This window comes from Metopolophium dirhodum, chromosome 3, assembly GCF_019925205.1.
Source record: "Metopolophium dirhodum isolate CAU chromosome 3, ASM1992520v1, whole genome shotgun sequence".
NCBI classification, from domain to species: Eukaryota; Metazoa; Arthropoda; class Insecta; order Hemiptera; family Aphididae; genus Metopolophium; species Metopolophium dirhodum.
In genome coordinates, this window is record NC_083562.1 from 27,775,866 (window position 1) to 27,798,736 (window position 22,871).

Consider the following 22,871-nt stretch of genomic DNA (forward strand, 5'->3'; position numbering starts at 1 on the left):
ATGCTTAACAGTTTAATGAACATTTGCATCATTAAAAACATAATTTATCGAAATGAATGTCAAGATATTATTATTTTTTTTAGTTATTTTCCTGATAATTAATACTTATTAGGTATTCTAATTTTCATTTAAAACTTTCATTTAAGACGTTTATTTCCAAATTAGTCGCACTTAAATGCACAACACATTTAGAATGACGTTGAACGGTTTCTTCAAAAAAGTAAACCTCAAATTTCGATAAAACCGTTTTAAAAAATAAAATTAGTATTCATAAGTGAATAAGAGCTGTTTCAATTAAATTAAATTAAATATAAATAATTACCTAATTATTGTAAGTTTTTATTTACATTTTAACGTCAAAATCGGGGTCGTAATTTTAAAAAATGACTAAATAATATTTTAATAGTACGATTTTTTTATTAGAGAAACACTCATTATTACATTTTAAAATAAGTGCAATTCTAATATTTTATACTGCTCTTATTGTGTCACCCATATGAATAATACTATTAACGTTTGATTCTTAAATGAACAAAAAAGATTGGAAAAACGAGTTTTCGATCAAATTGATTTTTTTTTCTTTCAGGATAGAACAGCGGAGACTTAAAATGTTTTACTTTTTAGTTTTCTCCTATATAAATTGCATGTTTTCCATCAAAAACTTGAAAAATTCAATACACAAGTTTTCTCACAAATAATTTTATTATAACCGTTTGAAGTTAATAATTATATCATAATGTTTATTCAAACCTAAGATAACGATTATACCAAGTAATTTTGTTATAATTAAAAAAAAAATAAATCGTAGAAACTTGAAACATTCCGCTGTTACTATTATAAGATATAAATTATAATATTTTTGAAAAATATTTAGATACATTTTAAGCTTTTTATACCACTATAACTTATTCACATAATTCTACAGTACGACGGTACTTAAATTATAATATTATGTATGTTTTGGTGAAAATAGTTTTAACAATAATAATTTTAATCAACTGAATTCAGAAAACATACTAATAATAATACTAATATTGTATAATAAAAATATCCTTACAAATAGATGCTAAACCGCACATCTTTTTCACTCAGAATCGGTTTTTCGTATGGTGTACATACTATTTTTTATCATTAAATTCAAATAAAACGTTCATTTCAGTTACTTACTCCAAACCTATAGCAGAGCGAGTTCTTCGGTTTTTATATTTGAACTTGTGGGAACGCATCAATAATTTCTACTATTGTCAACAATATTCCCTAAAGCTTAGATGACGATTAAGGGTAAGTGCCTATCATAACAGTCAATAGTATAATTATAATTTATAAGTATATAGTTAATATAATATTTAATAATGTATAAAATGTTAAGTAAATGTAAACTAATACATCAATTTAAAGTATTATACAATTTATACCTATATTGCTTTATAATACGTTTCGGGAACGCATACCTAGTATCAAAATACAACAAACACATAAAAGTCATAAGGGTGTGCTAAACAAACTTCCGTATTATTAATATTTTATCTTATTTTTGTTGGTCAACGATAGGCGAGTTTCAATATACGGTATTTTAAAAGAGGGAGCAGATATTTTATGGGCTCGGTTTACTGTTGAATTTAACTGTATAACATTCTCAGTTTCTCTAGGGAAATTTCTCATGCTTCCTTCTATTCAATTAAATATTAAAATATCAACTAAACTGCCGAACTACAATACATCAAAATAAACTTAATATCGTACAATTAACAAAATAAATATGTTTTTATTTCTCAAATTTTTATAAAATTTATAAAAATATAAAATTGTATGTATAATTTATAGGAGCGTTGTAATATCCAAGGCTTGAGTGCCTATATAATATTATGCACAATGCACATTATGTACATATGTATTTGATACTGATGTGGTCTGATTAAAGATTAGAGTATTTTATACATTATTTTCACAAACATTAAAATGTTTCGTATTCGTAAATTGTTATTTATTAATGCCTGATGATAGCGTTACAAATATAATAACCCGAGACCTTTTAAATTAATTACAATTATTTGAAAAAATTAAAAATTAAATACTATGTATTTTTATTTTATATAGTACGTAAAGTATACATGTCTGAATTTAGACAAACAGCTATATCTGTAATTTAGTATTTAGTGGTATATTATTTAACTTCAGTAAATGGTAAAACGGTAATAATGTAATACTAAATAATATTTTGCATAAACATTTAGTTTAAATTGGGTCTTTCAGACAGCGAGGCCACGAGGATTGAGTTGCTTGTAAATTGTAATTATAAAATAAATTTCGGGAATTTTTTTTTTACGACTACCGTCACATGGGGTATTTTGTTTGTTTTAATAGCAATAACAACATTTCTTTTAAAGTAAAACCATTGATTTTAAAATCAATGGTCAAACTATAAAATAACTAGTATTAGTAATGATTCAAATTATTTAAACTTATTATGTAGTTATTTGTCTTAAATCAAAAAAATCTTTTTACAAACAAAAATTGGCAGAAAAAAAACCAGAGAAGTTGTTCTGATGTATGGTCAGTCCGCAGTCGTCCTTAAGTAGGTCACTATGAATATTGTTTAAATTTGAATTCAAAGATAAATCATACGAAAAACGGTTATGAGCAGAACACGATTTGTCAGCATTTATTTCTAAGGATATTTTATAATATATTTATATAACTATAAGTAATTTATTTCCCTCCTTATTTTTCTATTAGTAATACTGTAAGTTTAACTTGAATTAATATTTTAAAAACTGCCATAAGAAAAATTCACGAGGAGTATTACATTTTTAACTATTAAACAATTTATGAATTTTCGTCAAAATTTGAACTTCAAACGCTAAATATAATAATAGTAAATCGTACACAATATGTAACTATTGTTGATATTTTCAAATAGTAGTAAGAAAACTTATGAGATATGAGGAGCCAAATGGTACAATTTAAATAAATATAGATATAACTATATCTACAGAGCTATTCAACTACAGAGCTAGGTATGTGTATATAGTGGTAATTTAAAATAACACATAAGACTGGAAATTGGAAAACCGGCAAACGGTGTTCCAGCTTGTTGCGATTTGGCAGCAGACAGTCACAGGGCGTTTGCTCGGGAATATTGATCCTGTAGTCGTACGTACTAGTTGTCGTTATACTCGTGGCGGGCTACGCCCTGTAGACGTCTGGATCGGCGAAAAATAATGACACGTTGAAAATGAAAAGTTCAAATGAAAATTGCACATAATCAAGTTCTGTTCATATCTAATGTTATCCGAGTTATTTAGATTCAACGGAATAAATAAAACTAATAAGTTTTAAAAATAAAATAAAAATATAAGGTATTTTTAAAGGTAAAGGCAAAATATTTCAACATTTTTAAAATGTATTTTACATTTAATATATTTAAGTAATTTCCATTAGATTATTTGTATAAGAGAATAGTTTATAACAAAACTTCTAAATGTTAAACCTATTTTTTTTATATCAATTCACCACAAAATACCTAGGTATGTAAATTATATTTTCTAAAATAAATGTATATAATGTACACAGGTAGTACACCACAGTACACAATTTATACATTTTATTACTCGTTTTATTTATTGTTAAACATCAACTAAAATCTATAAAACTATCATTCTGTTAGTTATTATTCAACTGTAAAAGAAAAAATATTTAAACTATATATAACAAACTAAGGAAGCTTTCGTAATATTTTTTGTTTTCCCCAAAAAGGCAACAATGGTAATATAAAAAGAGAAACTGTAAGACATGTCTCCATATACTTTTTCCTCTAAGATTAATTTTTTATTTTAAACATGGGTAGGCAGAAACGTACAATTGTAATTATATTTTAAGCAATAAAAACTGTATTTCACGAAGTAAAGAAAAATCCTACATAAGGACTTGAAGCCCTACACCTTGTCCCGACCAATTACCGTAAAGAACCCGGTAAAGTATTATTAATATGTTCATTGCATAAAATAAACGATTATAATAATAATATTATAATTATTGTTAAACAGCCCGAAGAATATGATGCAGACAGTCGTTTTAAGTGACTCGATACTCAAAACCATAGATTATACTAATAATAATAATCCTGAGCTCTTAATTAAAAATAATAATAGTTGTACCTTATAAACTACGTTCAACGTTCATGATGTGTAGGTACTCATTTGTGTAGTAATATAGGAATGTTACCATCATCATTAATATTTAATGTTATGCTCTAAAATATAATACCTACATCGTATATTAACATTTAAAACCTCGTTTAAAACACAGATTTGTTGATGTTCACGTCAAATTAGTAAAAACGACCTATATATTTGTTGTTATATTTGGTGAGATATTAAATAGAAAAATGTTTAATAAAATAAATTGTTTGTTAAAAATATTGTAGATGATGTAAGAGAAACTAAGAACTATGATAATTGTAATCATATTAACGCTTTATTTTAAACACCTAGTGTCAGCTAGTGTGTCACTAATGAGTAGGTAGGTATCCTTTTCTCAAGATTACGTGCAAATTTAAAAAATAAGCAAAATTATGCTTATTGTAGAACTGCAACTTAAAATTTATATGGGCGTGGTAAGACTTTTAAAAACGTATGAAACGTCTTACTGCAATGTTAAATGTCAAATATACTACTAGGATAATTAATAATAATTAAATTTGCGTACCTCATATTACCTAATGTACTATTTATAGTTATAAATTATAACAAAATATACTGAATACAATTTCAACTCCTAAAAATTATAATTTATAATTGAGCATTGTTGTAGAATTTAGAAAAAATAAATATAAGAAAGAAGGAAATAATTAATGTATTTTGACACTAAATTTCGTTTCTACAAAAAAGAATCGAACAATTTTGTAAGTAATTAAGTTTTAACACGTCATTCAAATTTAAATTGTTAATCTATTACATATGCATATTGTTTTAATAGGATTCGTCCGTACATAGTTTAATTTTATAGTTGCTTTTAAATCGTAAGAAAATTAATAATAATTATTCTGCTTTAACATTAGTCGAAAGTAGGTAAAACAGTTTAACTATTTAGATATGTAAGTTGATTGCCATTAGAGTAAAAAATGTTGAAATGATTGAATGTGTTCATAAAATGAGTTGTTGCAAGTTATTTTTTTTGTGGTATACCATTGTGATTATAAATAACTACGTGAATGATCGAATAGCCAATATCACAGCTTGCTATTAGATCACTAATTACCTACATAATTTCTTATTATTATAAAATCCAATTCATAAACGCACGGAAGTCAAAAACCCATAAAATTAAGATGCATTGTATGACGAACCAGATAGGTAGTGTTTAACTGCTTTCATATATTATTATGTATACGGATGGTGGATATTAAGACTTCGTAATCCTTTCACCATTATTAGAAGTCGTTACACGCCGGGAACGAACCATTGTTCTGCAGATGGAGAAAAAACGCAACCGACACATTACTTTTATTCCCAGTTGTGTCATTGGTTGTTCTTCAATATTAGATATAAATATATTATAATACCTAAATATGTTGTTTTTTTTCACTAATAAAAATTAATAAAAATTCTAAAACAGCGCCTGTAATTTGTTAACGATTTCGTGAACATTCAAAGAGACCTCGGAATGACGTTTTCCAATTACAAACATTACGCATTTTCGCGGTGAAAACATTAAAACGTACACGGAATACATGAATACAAGCCACAGAATAACATTAGAATATATCGTTAAGAAAACAAAAATAAAACACAACAAATACGTATTAATATACATATTATGCATAAGTATCTACGATTAATGAATATTATGCATAATTTATTTTTAGAATTTGGGTATTTTGACTATTACAGCAATACCATAATATTATCATGATTCATGAATATAATATGAGATTATAATATAATATTGATTGACTAAAATAGTAAAATAATAATACCTTGAATAATATACTAAATAATGATTATGATGATAATAATAATAATAATAATAATAAATAATTACAACATTACGTTATTTTAATATAAAAGCCCACCTGGATGTAAATGAATATTATTGAAGTACGAGTAACGCGTATTAACACTATTCTAACGGAAAACTAAATATCACGCTTCCGGACGTTAAACACGCACTTGAAAATCCAAACACCGATCGAAATCTATGTACGAAAAGGTTTATACTATACGTCGAAGTGTGTAAAAAAACAAATATAAACAAATAAAATGAGTGCACGCTATAGCCGACGAGCGCGAATAGCGTTTGGTGACCAACTGCAGTCTGCAGCTGCGGAGAGCGGCCGTCGTCGCGGTCATGACGGGCAGACCGTTGCCGGCACTTCGCCGCCGCCGGGCCAGTGCTGCCCGCGGCACGGTAATACTACCATCGTCGTCTCCCTCTCACCCGCCCGCTTATAGATCGGCCGACTAGGAGCATTTGCGAGGGCCGGAGGAGCCTGCTGACGCCTGACTGCTGGCTGGCGGCTGCACATGCCGAGATGCACACTACGGCGAATGGAGAATTTTCGTCAGCCACCGCCTCAAACAACGATTATGACATTATTTTTAAAATATAATCCGTGATTTTATTACAATAATTTATCATCATCGTGTCATCGTGGTGCCGGCAACGCGTGCAAGATACGTCTGTTTCGCGGCACTGTGACTTATCGTATCGCTTTCCTGGTTATTTTTCCTGTATTATTTAATCGTTTTTGTTTTTTTTTTTTGTTTCGTCATTATATATCGCACACCACAGCAACCTTGAATGCCGCCGTCGATTGTCGATTGTATTTTGTGGCGAAAAAAAATCGTCTCCGCTGACTTGAATACGAGACTCGCCCGACGCCTGTGAGTCATCCTATTACCAGACGGCGCTGTCTTCTTGGATGATGACTACAATATTGTAAATAACTTATCGGTTCGCTTGGTCAACCCACTACCCCACCACTGATACGGCGATACCTGATCACCAGACGAAGTATTGTGTCTGCCGAGTGTCGGCTGTCGCGGACGTGACCGGTCGAAGCGGCGCCCCCGCTCGGCCGTGCGGTTCACATAATATTATATTAATATCATACGTCAATATATCCCATCATAAATTATAATAATAATATATATTATATTACATTGTTTACATAATGATGCGTGTGACGACCATGCGGACTTGCGGGCGGATGGAGGTGGTTCGGATTCGTTGTGTTTTCGTGTCGAAAGTTATTTTTTAAACGGTGGACGGTTTTGCTGCGAGAAGCGTCCCCCGCGTATTTCTCTGGATACATAACACGCGGCATAATATTACGAAAATCAATACGCCAACCGACCAACTGCCGGGCAATAAGGCATTGGCTGGCTAGTTGGTGGATTTTTTTTTACCGGAAATGGTGCGCGTGTTCACCACGAATCCAATAACGTGCCCTCGCCGGTCGAATACGCGTAGTTATAAACCTAGGAAAACGTATAACTTTTCAAAGTAGGTATCAGATGGCGGTCAATAACTAATACGCAAATTGATTGAAAAAGAAAACTGTATATATATATATATAAGTTTCACGTTTCCAAAATTGTCAACCTACGTTTTATCAGCCATCCTCACTAAAGATCTCCAAGGCTCCTATTCTCCATCCAATCTTCACCAATTCAACTATGCAAATTAGTGCTCGCTAATAGAAATGTAACTATAAATATATTATTTAAATGTATAAATTTATGTTTAATTTAGAATACGTCAAGTCGTTAGTAAATAGGAATTGAATACAAAAAACGCGAATAGGGCGGGTATTTGAGGGCGGTGGTGAGATTATATCCAAATATCTGTCAGGGTTGATAGACGATAGTTGATATGCTCAACATTTAAAACACAATTTGCTCCTACACGAGTATAATATACTATATGGGTGGTACTGATAATGTGCAATTTAAAAACGTTTGTTATTATTAATATTATGTTGTAAATTATAAACAGTTTTATCATGTAGTTTCTACGTGTATGTATTTATAAATATAATTAAAAAACTCACTTAAATGAAAATAAAACTCACTTTTCTCAATTTTTTTTCAAACTTGTAATATTATTATATGCAGTCTATTTTTTTGATATAAGAATTTTAGAATTATATACTTTTATGGTTTAATTTAAAAATTGTTTTAAAAATCCATTTTTGTTCTATTTGTATAGAAATAAAAATATAGCATACTGTTTTTGATAAGTAAACATACAAAACCAAAATTGATCAAATTTACTTTCATCTAGAAGAAAGTGACATTGATTTAAAGATCCATAACAGTATTAGATACTTATAAGTTTTTTATGTTGATTGCAGAACACTATACAAGAAACTTGTCGAAATGACAATACTTGATACCTGATACTATAGAAAATGCATAGAATCAAAGAAACCGAATTTTTTTAATCCTGATATTCCACATATATTTAGTGTAAAATGGCACACACCTGTGAAATATATAATATAAAATACAACTCTCAAATTTACCTTGTATGAATTTACCGTTCTTGAGTCGATAATAGGATCTGTAAGATGCATGTCATACTAATACAATATAGTATAATATACATTCAGCATTAATCTAACTAACAAATACGACTGTATTAAGTCACGAAAAAACCGACCAACTACATACTTTTTAGATTTTAATTAGATATTTTAATAATTGTACTATGATGAATAAGTTTAATTATTGTTGGTCTTTTAGACAAATTATGTAACACGCAACTAGTAAAATAACATGCTTAAAATGCATAAACATGTCAACACTGACACTATTTTCTACAATTCAAGAACTTTTTACTTATTAAAAAAAATTACATTATACATAAATAACGACATTTTTAAAACTCCTCCCTTTTAATAAGAATTGAATTTAAGATGTTAGTTTATAGGTTTAACTTTTATTTTAATTGAATTAAGTAATATAATATAAAACATAAAAGTATACTACCTATATAAATGTTGTAGACCGGAGGGAATATACAAAAGACACGTGTTTGTAGCCCATTACACACAGGGAATAGGGATCAATAAATTTATAAAACAGTTCATAAATTATGGACATGGATAGTTTTCGGGGATTATAATGTTAATGGACAAATGTAAATTAAAAATATTCTTTAACAACTTTCCTTATCCTTTGTTCGACCCATATATGAAAAATTAAATATTTGTGGCATTATGTCATATGACTAAAATAGATATATTCATTTAACCAAATATGTTCCATATATTCAAAACAATAATTGATTAGCTACTACATAAATGTGTTTATATTGTATTAATTTACCTAAATATAGCAATGGCCTTTAAAAACTTATTTATCATGTGTATAATATTGGATATATATTATATATCAGCGGCATGGTGAACAATTTTAATTAAATGAGCTAAATTGATTTTATCTATCCAACCATCCACCAACTCACAACAGGATGTATACCAAAATGTGTTGATAACTCAACTGCCTATAACTTAACTTATATTATAATATATATTATAACTATATATTATAACTATAACTTAACTTCATAATATAGAAGCAATAGATTTTACAAGTCTACCACCACCACCACCCCCAAAAATCCACGGAGCCGTGCCACGCCAACGTTATAATATACTTATATTATATAAGTTATAAATTATATTATATTATCCTACATTTCTATTATTATTTATTATTGTAATAAAATTAATAATAAAAGTTAAACAAAAAGCTTTCAAAACTGAACTTCAACAATGTCAATAACATTCTCTGATAATCACTATCTTTCTAAAATTATAACCAAAATCTTTGTTACTTGTAAAATAAAATACGAGTTATTATACCAGAGAACATAATAACTTATGAAAATGTATAGGTAATAAAAGCAATGTTTAATTATTGTATTCATGAATTTTCAGATACAACTTAGTATACAACTCTTAATACATTTTATGGTCATTTTTAAGTGTATTTAAATTTATGAATTATATTACTTCTAAAGTTTTAAATTAATATATGCCAGTCTAAGTTTTGTTATGAAAATAAATAACTATGTGTAGAAATATTGTACTTTTTAATACGGACGTATTGGTATTGATACCGAAATAGGAATTCGTAATGTTATTAACTTAAATATATTAATAGTTACAGGCTATATAACTAATCGCAAAACGTGGTTGACCTGTAATTACAATCGTCATCTTGACCTGCAGGCTGCAACTGGCTGCAACGTATTAATTACGTATAAATGCCACCATAAATATAATTTTTAAGATACGTGTTTATTTTTCATCTGTACTTATGATATTTTAAAATGCTTTTCTTTTTATTTGTGGCATTTAACTAAACAACAAACGACTCATAATGTATATTGTTTAACAAGTATCTATAAATTATAAAATAAATATTCAAATAAAAATGTCTGCCTCACAAAATACGATAAAGAAAGGAGCATATTTTATATTTATCTTTATAATATATCCCCTTTGTGTAAGTAATATTATTGGTTCTTCATAAGATATTTCAATTGATAAGTACGGGCACACCATTATAAGAATAAGAAAAGAAGGTGAGAAACAACGAAAGTATATGTTTTTAAACAAATATGTTGAATTATTATTACACGGTTCTTATTGTTATAAAGATAAGAAATAAAACTAATTGAAAGTAAAACAAAATAAAAACAAAAAGTAGAAAACGAATAATTGTATAAACAACAAGAAGGTATTACTAAGATAACCTAACCTACTTTATTAATGACTTATTTTAAAATGTGAATTATATTTGAATCATAATTTTAAAATTTTTTGAATATTTTTATTTTCTTTGAAATAGTAGAATTATACTATAACACGAGGAGGTTATCCGATATGGTAATTTAATAAATAATAATATCATAAGTTATAGGTAAGTACCAATTATTCTCAAAGTTAATAAAATTTTTTAAAAAAAACTCATATTAAAAATCACCCAATTTACTGAATGATAAATTAGTTAAATAAAGAATGGGAGTTAATAACTAATAAGCCTATAAATAGGCTTGATAACAATATCAAATAATTATTTAAAATAAAAACTAATTGACACAGTTTTATTTATGTATATTGTACATAGTATATATATTTTTTTAATGGTTAAGAATAGACGTATACTTATAGATTTATAATCGCTCTTATATTATAATTCTAGCGTTATAGGTACCATTAATTATAAATACTATATAGTTATAATAATCAATGGTTATACCCTTAATACAGTTTTTGTTTGTAAAACTCCATATTTTGATTTTTTCATATTTTTATGTTTTGTTATAAACATTTAAAACATTGCTTGTTAGTTTTTTTTTTTTTTGGGGGGGGGGGCGGGGTGATCTATTAATTTAACAATAAGGTTCCTTCCCTGACTTAAATCAAATTATAACCACAGATACCTTCCGTTGTTGGATTATATATGGTTTCTCTATCGTGTTCAGGTCGGTGTTAGATTTCGTGGCACTGCAGGACGACAATACACTGCATCCACTATATGTATTATAGGTAACTACTAATTACTATATACAGACTATTGGCGACATATGACAATGACTAGTGTTCAACGCGTGGAAATGAGTGGATTGATTGACATGATCTGGTTGGTATATCATGTCCGTTGTTATTATGATAAACATTTGTTAATTTGATAATTACGACTGCCAAATAGAATTTAACAAGCGAACTTTTACAAAATTCAAATATGCGTAAAAAACTGGGATAGAATCCGTTACGCCAACAGAGTATAAATTGGCCGCAATAATAACGGTATACATACCTAATAAGAATATATAAATTGTATAATATATTATAAATGAACCATTATTATTTGAGTGACTCGAATAGCAGAGTAAGTCTTAATACCTATTCGATTCGAGTACAACTGTACAAGTTAAGATAGTTTTTTGCAGCGTAAAATAATAATATATAACTCAATAAGTTAAACTAAAAGCATTTTAAAATTAATTATTTACCTCGCTATTTTCTGTTTCTTAATTCTTACATGTATTAAGGGGATTTGATACCGTGGTTTTCTATTTTTGTCTAACACACGCGTGACATAATATTTAGTATTTATTTATATAAGTATTCTGAAAACAGATTTGAATTTTTCGTCAAGACTTTCCCACATTTTTGATATTATCCCCCAAATTCCTAAAAAAGTCATATTAAAAAAGAGTATTTAAAGATCGTTCTATTTCAATTTTCGAAGAAATTAAAATCAAAAAATCAAAAATGTGGGAAAGTCGATTTCAAGTAGACTTGACGACAAATTCAAATTTGTTTTTAGAATTCGTATCGCTTAATTAGATAAATTGGAATGTTTGGTAAAAAACACGTCTAAAATACTATGTCCCGCGTGTGTTAGACAAAAACAGATAATCACGGTATCGAATCCTCTTAATACATGTAAGAATTAAGAAACAGAAAATAGCGAGGTAAATAATTAATTTTAAATTGCTTTTAGTTTAACTTATTGAGTTATATATTATTATTTTACGCTGCAAAAAACTATCTTAACTTGTACAGTTGTACTCGAATCGAGAGGAAAGAATGAAGAAAAATATGTTTTCACTGAGACAAAAAAGATATTAATTAACTATAGGCAATAATGTGATAACTGATAAATGATAATGAAACTAATTGTATTAATAGTTTCTTTAAAACATAAAACTATGAATAAATAGGAAATTATCTCAAGTATTATTTGTTTCTCTTGTGTAAACACTAAACTAGTAAAATCAAAAAAAAATCATTAGTTAGAATATCTTTTGAATAATAACAAAAATCATTCGAGGATAAATGGTTGTTATAAATTTGAATATTTTATATGTTGGGAAAATTTGAACTTTAATCGCTCATAAATAACTTGTAAAGCTTTACATTGCTGACTTTTTTAGTTCTAGTAAAATTATTTGTGAGGGATCGTGTATTACATATAAAATTTTTTTTATATAAAAACCAAAAATACTAAAATACTTGAACCAAAAGAAATTTTAAAATTTTAAATCCCAAAAAAAAGCACAAAATATTATATTTTGTCTTGAATATGCAAAAATATTGATTTAGAAAAAATATCAATGGTTTACGTATTTACGGTTATTAATTTTAGAATTACAACCAAATAACAAGACCATTGTACATTTTTGTAAAAACTTGCAGGTGTTAGTGTGTGTAAATATGTGTATGAAAACACCAAGAAACTTAAAGAAAACAATTTGAAATATTAAAATTGATATATATATATATATATATTATAAGTTATAACGTAATGTAATCTATATAGTAGATGTAATTTAAAACAAGAAATTTTAATAAAATAATTAAAAATAATATGTTAATATAATATTGTCCAACAGAATTATATTTAGTTATACTACTTTCGCTAATTAGAAAATGTAATTATTGCATCCAATTACCTTTTAATTTGAAATCATAAAAAATAAACAATTATATAGTTAATTAAAAAAGGTTATTATACTTAGTGATATTTAGAAGCAAAATAGATATTTATACATGAAATATAAGTGTAGTAATTAATAACTAATATGCAATTATTATTTATAATATAAAATATGTAATTATTACAAACAATTATAAATAATTTTGTTTGTTATAGATTCTGAGCAAACAAGGAATTTACTTATTGGTTTAATTATTTTACTGATACCTAAAATAATAAAAAAAAATTCATGGAAGTTACTCAGCTTTATAAGTTTCGAATGTACCTCGTAATTTAGTAGGAGGTCAATGTAATGTATGTTTAAATTTGAATTAAATCATAGCATACAAAAAACGAATCTAATCGGAACGGATTTTCAGCCTTTATTTCTAAGAATCCAGGATAAACTCCGAAACTACTGGACCGATCCTAATGAAATTTTTACAATGTGTGTATTTTGGTCCAACTTAAAAGATAGGATAATTTAAAAAAGGAGAGGACCAACCCCGGGAGGTGCTCAAACGGGAATTTTTAGATTTTAGATAGAAATTTTTGTTTATAAATGGTTGCCATGGGTTTTTAATAATAATAAAAGAAAAAATATATTTGCTTTACTTTTTAAATATAACTTATAATATTAAAAATGTGAAATGAAAATCTCTATACAGGCTAAACTCTGGAACTACTTATCAGATCTTCTTGTTTTTTTTTAACGAAAGAGTATTTCACGGAGAAGGTTTATGCGAAAGACAATTTTAGGAAAATCCAACGGTGTATAATATATTGGTTGCTATTAGTTAATCGAGCATATTTGTTGATTTGTATTATTATTTTTTGTCAATATACCATATAATATATACAAGAAGATCTGATAAGTAGTTCCAGAGTTTAGTCTGTATAATTAAAGTCTCTGTATTTATATAGTTAGATATATATATAAATTAATGTTTGTGGGTAGATTAGACCTCAGGGAAGAAGATAGGTTAATTTACAAAGGGTTAAATTTGGTTTTTTTTTATTCGTCGGATTTTAGTACGGTTAGGTTAGAATAGGATTTTAAGATTTTAAGTTAAGATAAATATTGAACACCATATACCGAATACCTATTAAATAACGAATTGAACAAAGTTTGAGTCATATAGAGTTGATACATTTAACGGGCAACGAAGTGCACGGGATCAGCTAGTATTTTATAATTTATTAATATAGCTATTGCCTATTGAAAATTGATTTTGCAATTAGCAGTATTATAGGTTAAAATAATTAAGGTCGAAAAAATAGTATGGAATGATATTATAATATATTATAATTACTTTAATATTTCAGTCAATAACAACGCATTGATAGTAGAATGGTATAAGTTATTGGCACCCATAAGCGCAACTAGGAGTTGGCCCACAAAATAAATTATTCAATAGTTTCCTAAATTATTAATTTACCTTTTAAAATTCAACTGTAATTCTTAATTTTTATTTTTATTTCATAATTATTTTATATTGACTATGATAATTATAGTATATATTATTAGCTGTATGCCTGTATTTGTTTTTTAAGAAAACGATTTTTGATGGTACATTTTTACGATTATTACATATTACGTATTATACATATTACATAATTGTACAGTATATGCACTGAACTATTAGACACAAATAATATATTATTATTGTGAAAAATTATGCTTGAGTAAATAAATATTTGTTTTGTATAATTTTTTATATTTTTAAGTGAATATATTATATGGGTGTGTGCACCCCATGGGTTACTTTTCATGTAATATCAGGTGGCGACTATTGCCCCCCCCCCCCCAACATTTTAGCCTTAGATGCGCCAATGCTGGTACTTATACATAGTTAAACATAATTCTAAATATAGATTACGTATAATGTTTTTGAAAATCTCCACTAAACTAGAGAGAAGAAACATTAAATTCATTGAATCCCGTGGAGTAAATAAAACATTTAAAATTTGAATGTCATTGGGTAGACGTAGACAGGACTAAAATAGAACAATCGAACTGGAGTCTCTTGACTCTTCTACTGTTTCATTTTTACTTCGAAATATACATGTACGCATGTAAGAACTTGCTTGCTGTATAACTGTATAACTACCGTCCACATTACAACATATGGTATAAAAGTGACGAGGTAAATATAGACTTGGTCGATTGAGGGAGAAATTCCATTCTACTATAGTTTTCGAGGAGAAAAAAACAACCATAAAGATAGCATCATTGCATGAACCAAGATGAGATATTTGATAATGTGCCATAAACACAACATAAATAAAAATAATATGTAAAATAAATCATGAACAAATAAGTAAATATTTACTCGAATTTTTAAAGAGTTAAATACGTGAATACGTATTAACTAATAAATTATAATAATTATTGATACCTTTAATATTTTATAAACTGAAACTTTATCAGTGAAGAAATACATTTAGCCGTGCACAAGTATAAACATTTTGAGGATGATACGAGTATACGACTGCCGTACTAGAACTAGCTAGGGGCTCATAAGTCATAATTAGTATGATATATGGTGATACTTCTAAATTCTATTCAATTTATTTTATTATTCTGAACAAATTTGTAAACTGTAATTTTTTGAATTCGTTTAGTTTCATATCTCTCTCTCTATATATAAATATATACACATACATGCACACATACATAAGTATAGAGAAAAATAATCGACCAATTGTAGGTAGCATAATTTACTTTTAAATTAAAAACCCAACATCCCAACATATATCTTTCATATACGACACGTCTTATGAATATTATAATAACGTCAGAGTTAAAAACATTCAAGCAAAATAACCCTAGATTCAATAGTTATATTTTAACGTTATTTCATTGATCAAACGATCTATTTGTACAGTGGGGACACTCGGCAACAACAAATTACCCAGGGGCCATATGAACGGAAAAGTGACGTCATTGTTAAAGAGAAAGAGGGTGTTCGTATTTCGAATGCATGAGTCACGATCGTGGATACTATTAACATGGATCATGAAGGTGTTTGTTTATATTGCGTGCGGACAGTGTATGATTTTTTTTATGTACAAATAGATCGTATCGTTTTTTTGCAATGACACATTAAACAACCAGTAAATAATCCTAAAAATAAAAGCATATAATATGATACAAAATGAAACTGTAAAAACTTTGTAAACGTGATTAAAAATCTTATAGCGTCAGATATGCGAAAACGTAAGTGTCAAAACAATGCGCAACAGCATTAATAATAAATTCATTCATTGCACAATAGAAAAAGTTAAAACAAAAGAGAAAGATAATAGAAATGAGTAGGATAGAAAAACAATGAACCAAACACAGACTATACAATCTTATTTATATATGTAAATAGTTTTATTGATTATAACCACAAGAACCAACACGCGAAATGGGCTGCACCACTGACTACAAATGTAAAAAATATTTATGTATAAAAAAAGTTATTGTTCAGTACATCGATTATTGGATATAGAAAAATAAATACATTACGTAATCGTATTAATTTGTAAGAGTAGAATTTTCGACAAGGTAATCATTTTTTTGCATTACTTATTTTAAATTGTTATAAATATGGGAATATGGGATAGGTATTGAATACTTTTGACAGTTATGCACTTTGCAATTACTTAATTTTAATTTCAATACTACCAACATAATAATATTAAACTATTAGAAATTATTAGTTTTATTTTGTAAATGAAAAACACTTCAAATAGTTCAAATTATTAATATATTAACTTATTAACCACACAGACATTTTAAAAATACAAATAAATCCTTGTAATTTTTGTTTAAATTGTATTGTGCTGTTATAATTTATAGTGTTGTACTCTTATTATAATAACAACTATAAAATTATAAAATATGTATTATGTCGGTAAAGCAATAAGAAACTTTAGTTCTACTGGCGCTATGTACTAGTACCTACATGATTATTAAATTATACAATTTTAAATTGTATTACTAATTTTACTACTTTTCGTTAAAGTATGAATCTTAAACGAAGATTGTCTAAAACAAATATATTACATGATACAAATTCTGATATATAGCTTAAGATATAATAATATAAGCAAAACACTGTTGTTCTATAATCACAATTAACTATTATATAGTACTTATAAAATTTAGATATTTAACAAATTCTGGTAAAAAAGTGATGAAAAAATTTGCATCCAAAAAACGTGCCTAAGCGTATGATGAGGTCATTTACCGAAATAAACAATATAATATACAGTTTTAAGTACGTGATATCCGGGTTAATCAAGGGAATGTAGTGTTTAGTACAATTTGTCGTCGCCTGACGAAATAAATACCTAAAGGATATATACATACAGGATGATTCTTTTAACGATTAACACTCATTATCTCGAGAAGTACTAACGTTTTTGAAAATATTTGTTTTTAAAATAATATTTATATGCATGACAAAACAAAATTTTTGAAAGAAATTATATCTTTCAACTATTTTTAATTGTAAGAACGTTCTAAGTTTTTATTTATTTGAATGATAGCATACATTTTTTATTTCATCAGACTTCGAGGCAGAATATTTTTCTGATGATCTATATGTATAAAAATTAAATTTTAATCGAGTATAATTAATTAAAGTATGTAAAGTTTAACTGAGTGGTGTGGAGCAGCAAAAGGGTACCCCGCTGATCAAACTTAAAATCCTCGTAAGTTATAAGTTATAACAGGGGTTGTCACTAGTTAATTATTCATTCATAAATAAATTTCTATGTAGCGTAGTATATGATGAAATTAAAAATGTATTCTGTATCATACAAAAAAGTAAAAATAGCTAAAATTATAACGATTAAAAATAGTAAAAAAAGAATTTGTTTTATTGTCTTCAAATTGTATAAAAAAAAATATCTAAAAACGTTGATCCATTTCGAGAATTTAAGTGTTAACTGCTAAAAGAATCACCCTGTATACCCATTTATTAAGTAACCACAAACAACATAATATATCTATACCACATATACTATTCTCTACAACACCTACACACGTTCACTGCTCTGCGGCTATTGTTTAAAATACTCAACGGTGGCCGAATAATGTTGAAGTATATTCCGCTCGGCAAAATAATGTGGTTGCAAACCATCCAAAATGCGTAGTACACTCGAACCCCGCCGCAACCACCCAAAACTCATTGGCTTAAGTCTTTTGCGTGAAGTAACCACATTCTCTCGAGGCACGAAGTATAAATTAGTATATCTGTCATCTGGTACATGAAAGGAAATATTAAATTGCCTACTATCTATTTACTTGGGGACGAAGTAGGTAATTTGGGGTACATAACTATTTTAAGTTTCAATATAATATACTTAGAATTTTAAAATAACAAAATAACTCCTGATAAGAGTAGTCGTTATAGTCGTAGAACTGCCGTAATTTGTATGTACTTATTTAATCCACAGTGTTTATGTTTAAGGAGTAGTTCATATCAGCCACATAACCTCTCCCCTCCAATGACGAAATCATTAGTCCGCCACTGGTGCTTCTGTTTAATGCATATTTCTATTTTCTAAACTTAGATATATCGACGAACACCTTTGATAATTGTCAAATTATTACAGAAATTCATTAAAAATAAAATAATACTTGAATAGGTACATAATTATTTAGAAATTTCTGGTACAGTGGTACTTATTAATTATTATTGTACTCTTAATCGCTTAATAAATCCTAATAAAATAACACTATATACCTATAGTGTATATAGCCTATATGGATACCTAGCCAGTAGCCAGTATACATATGTAAGTTGTAACTAACGTGGGAAGTTGATTATATTATTTGATATTTGTATTGATTGAAAAAAAAACTTGGACTTCGTGAAAATTACATAAAAAAAGATGGATTTCCTCGATAACCTATGTAACCACAACTCACAAGCCACTATAGCCCGTCTGTCTGTATATATAGTATATACAGTACATAATATTGTATATGGGTAGTCACAAATCACAATGCGCACTTCCTGTGGTAAAAACACAGATAGTATCAATCGCGTTTGGAGGACATCCTGTCAATTAGGTTACTATACTAAATTCGTAAAAAGATTTATTGGACGTAATTATTATTATTAAATTTTGGATAACAATTAAAATATGTAGGTACATGTTACATTATGTGTTATAGGTACCTATTTCGATTCCTTGCGCGTTACTCCGTAGTTAATAAACCGCGCACTACGCGGCGCGCCGTGCACACGGTTGGGAGGGAAGGTATTCAAACCATAATAATCAAATAATAATATCGTACTTGAATATTGAATTGTACACTTAAAAATATTTGATGATAAATGAAATATATTATTTTTTTTTAATAGGTACATAACCCTTACAGGTTAAATCAGGCTGATTAATTTAAGTTATTAATTGCTAATATTACCTAAATAGAGATGGTTGTATGATTTAAATAACAAAACAATGATTGTTTACGTACCTACATAATTGAGGTTTAAAAATAAATTTCAACGAAAAACTCAGAAAGATAATTTTTTTACTTAGAGTCTCTGGAACGCAGTAGCAAACGAAAATGTAGAGTTAAAATTTGTATAACAAGAAGGTTGTACAAAAAATATAATAGAAAAACTATACAACACAAATGATGCGTGACCAATTATAATAGAGATTTTACGAATTGACCTTGAACATACATAGTTTTCTCATGATGCCTTAAAAATCATTTAAGTATGGACGACTTAACAGGTCAATAAAAATATATTATAAACATGTTTTTCTTAAGAACTTGTGTTCGAATCACACAAAGTTGTACACACTTGTAAATTCTATCAAAATCTAAAGTTAGCAGTAAAACATCATTTAACGGTTCCTGTTAAAAAGTTATTATTAAAAGCTCTATAACAGGACGCCAGGACATCCTGCTAATCCACATGATAACGATAAATAAGCGGAAAAAGTTATACAATTCGTACAATTTTAAAACAAATACAATTTTATCATATACGTTTAATGTAATCTAAATATGTAAATACCTGAGTCCTTAAGAATTAAGATACTGGAACATTTAAGCTACCGTTGAATTTTCGATATTAAATCGAAACTCTTGTTAAAAGTAAAAATTTGAATGTCACCTAATACGCTTAAAAAAAATTACTTATTTAACTACGCATCAAATCTAATGAATAAACGAAGAATCACTAATATAAGATAGGTAGGTATTATGCAATTATAACAAAAACAAAACATGTAAAAATTAAAACACTTTTTGATACCATTTGACCAATGTCATTTTGACGATTGACAAAGATTTCTGTGGAAAAATCAGTGGTAAATTATTCAGGCTTAGGTGGGGGATAACAATAAAAATCTTATATGCTCTCTGTTTCTACGTGGAAGGAAAACGATCAACATGACTAGTGCACAGGACTATATAGATAGTTATTGTATAATGTATAGTCTGAATGCCCCCGCGGCCCGCAATAATCAAGCAAGGACATACCAAGGTTATTTGGTGAAAATTCTGTGCAACAGATCCTTTAAAAAAACCACAATATTTATCTTGTAATTTAGTTGAAAAATCGAACTAATGAAAAAATTAACACAACAAAAGTCAATATATAAGAATGTTTAATAAACACACTAAGTACTTAGTGCATGTATTGATTTATACAGAATATACAAGGGATGGACCCTTCCTTCCCAATTGATACTGGCTTTTATTACCAAAATGCAATTTTGTGTGGAGTACAAGTCAAAAATAGCTATTTATCTTTTATGTAAAAGCAATGACATTTGACTAGGGCCCTTTTATGTACTGCCATTATAATGAAGTTTAGGGACGTCTAAACCAAACAAAATCACCCTTATATGTTATATATATTTCACTCACCGTCGGTCTCAAGCAACTCGTCGTAAATAGTTTCTGATATTTCTTCAGGTGTTGTATACTCCCAAAAACCATCACTACTCAGTACTAGAAATTCTTCATTTCCATCTAAAACTAATGATCTTATCTCTGGTTGACATGTAATATGTGGTTTGTATTTAACATCGCCTAAAAAATTTTAACAATATTTATTTTATAGCAAAACAATGATTATATATCATTGTTTTCCATCCTTCTATTGGAAAATTATATATTATGGTATTTTGAAACCCAAAATAATCAAAATATAATAATAATTTAACATAATCTAAAAAAATAAAAAGGCGGGAAAGTGGATGTCACTCTGCTGTACAGTAGGTTCAAAAGGGTCAATGTATAATGGAATGACGTAATCAACTTGAATTCAATGATATAATATCATTGTAAAAGAAAAAAGATTTCGAGCGGAAACTGTTTTTCAGTCTGGATATTTTATATTGCTATTATTTATTATAACCTGTAAATTGAATTAATATTATAATATTATTATTTTTTATTCGTTTCTACGGAGATAAACAAAGCGTTAGAAATTAAAATTCCGTTTTTAGCGGTTTTTCGTAATTTGTCGGTGGTTTTTCCCGTGGCATTAAATAAAAATTAAGAAAATCGAAAAATTATCTCTCTAAAGTACTACCATCTTGATCCAATTTGCTAAAAGATTAGATACTGTATGTTGAAATCAAAGCATCAAAATTGATAAAAAATTCTAAGTGTTTTTAAAATTACAGAAAAACTAATGGGAAACTATCAAAAAAACGGAGGAAAACTAGAATATTTAACTTCAATTTAGGACAAAATTTGAGCCAAACTCAAAAAGGGAGAGATCGTAGTCCGTAGAGACTTGCTATTTTTATATTAGCAATTTCTAGACATGATTTAGTTTTCAAATTATTATGGTTTTATCTTAATCTATTAATGAAAATTTTAATTTTTTTTTTTTGATTAAGGTTTGTTGATAAATGATAATATTTTTGTTCAAAACCTAGTCAAAAACCTTGAAATTGTGTACAATGTTTGAAGGTTCCTGATGACCTGTTTTTAACATTGAAAATATAGTTACTATTTTTTTTTTTTATAAGCGATTGAAATTAAATATTGACAAAATTATTGTAAAATTCAATTTTATTACATGACAAGGTACACTTGAAACGTCAAAACCTACTACCGGAGCGAGTTCCCAGTTGTTTTTTTATGTTATTACTTATCAAGACTGTTATAATAAATATTCGATTATCCACCAAATTATTAATATTTGTTTAAATAGGTAATACTATAAAATAAATAATATAATTCTTTACATAAAAGATTGTAGTTATTTATAATATTCTCTCTTTTTGAATATGTTTTCTTAATGGTCTCTTTGAAAAGTATTCTCAAAAACCTTTTATTTGGGGCTATATTATGATAAATCTATAATTTTAAAGTTACATGCAATTTATTTTCTT

General features: G+C 27.6%; 1 protein-coding gene across 1 annotated transcript in view; it reads right to left on the reverse strand.

Annotated features, from left to right (window-relative positions):
* Positions 1-22,871, reverse strand: part of LOC132940102 (uncharacterized) — a 44,282-nt gene that overhangs the window by 15,912 nt on the left and 5,499 nt on the right. The window contains 1 exon segment of the mRNA XM_061007522.1: positions 21,391-21,555. Within this exon segment, the coding sequence (XP_060863505.1) occupies positions 21,391-21,555 (165 nt within the window).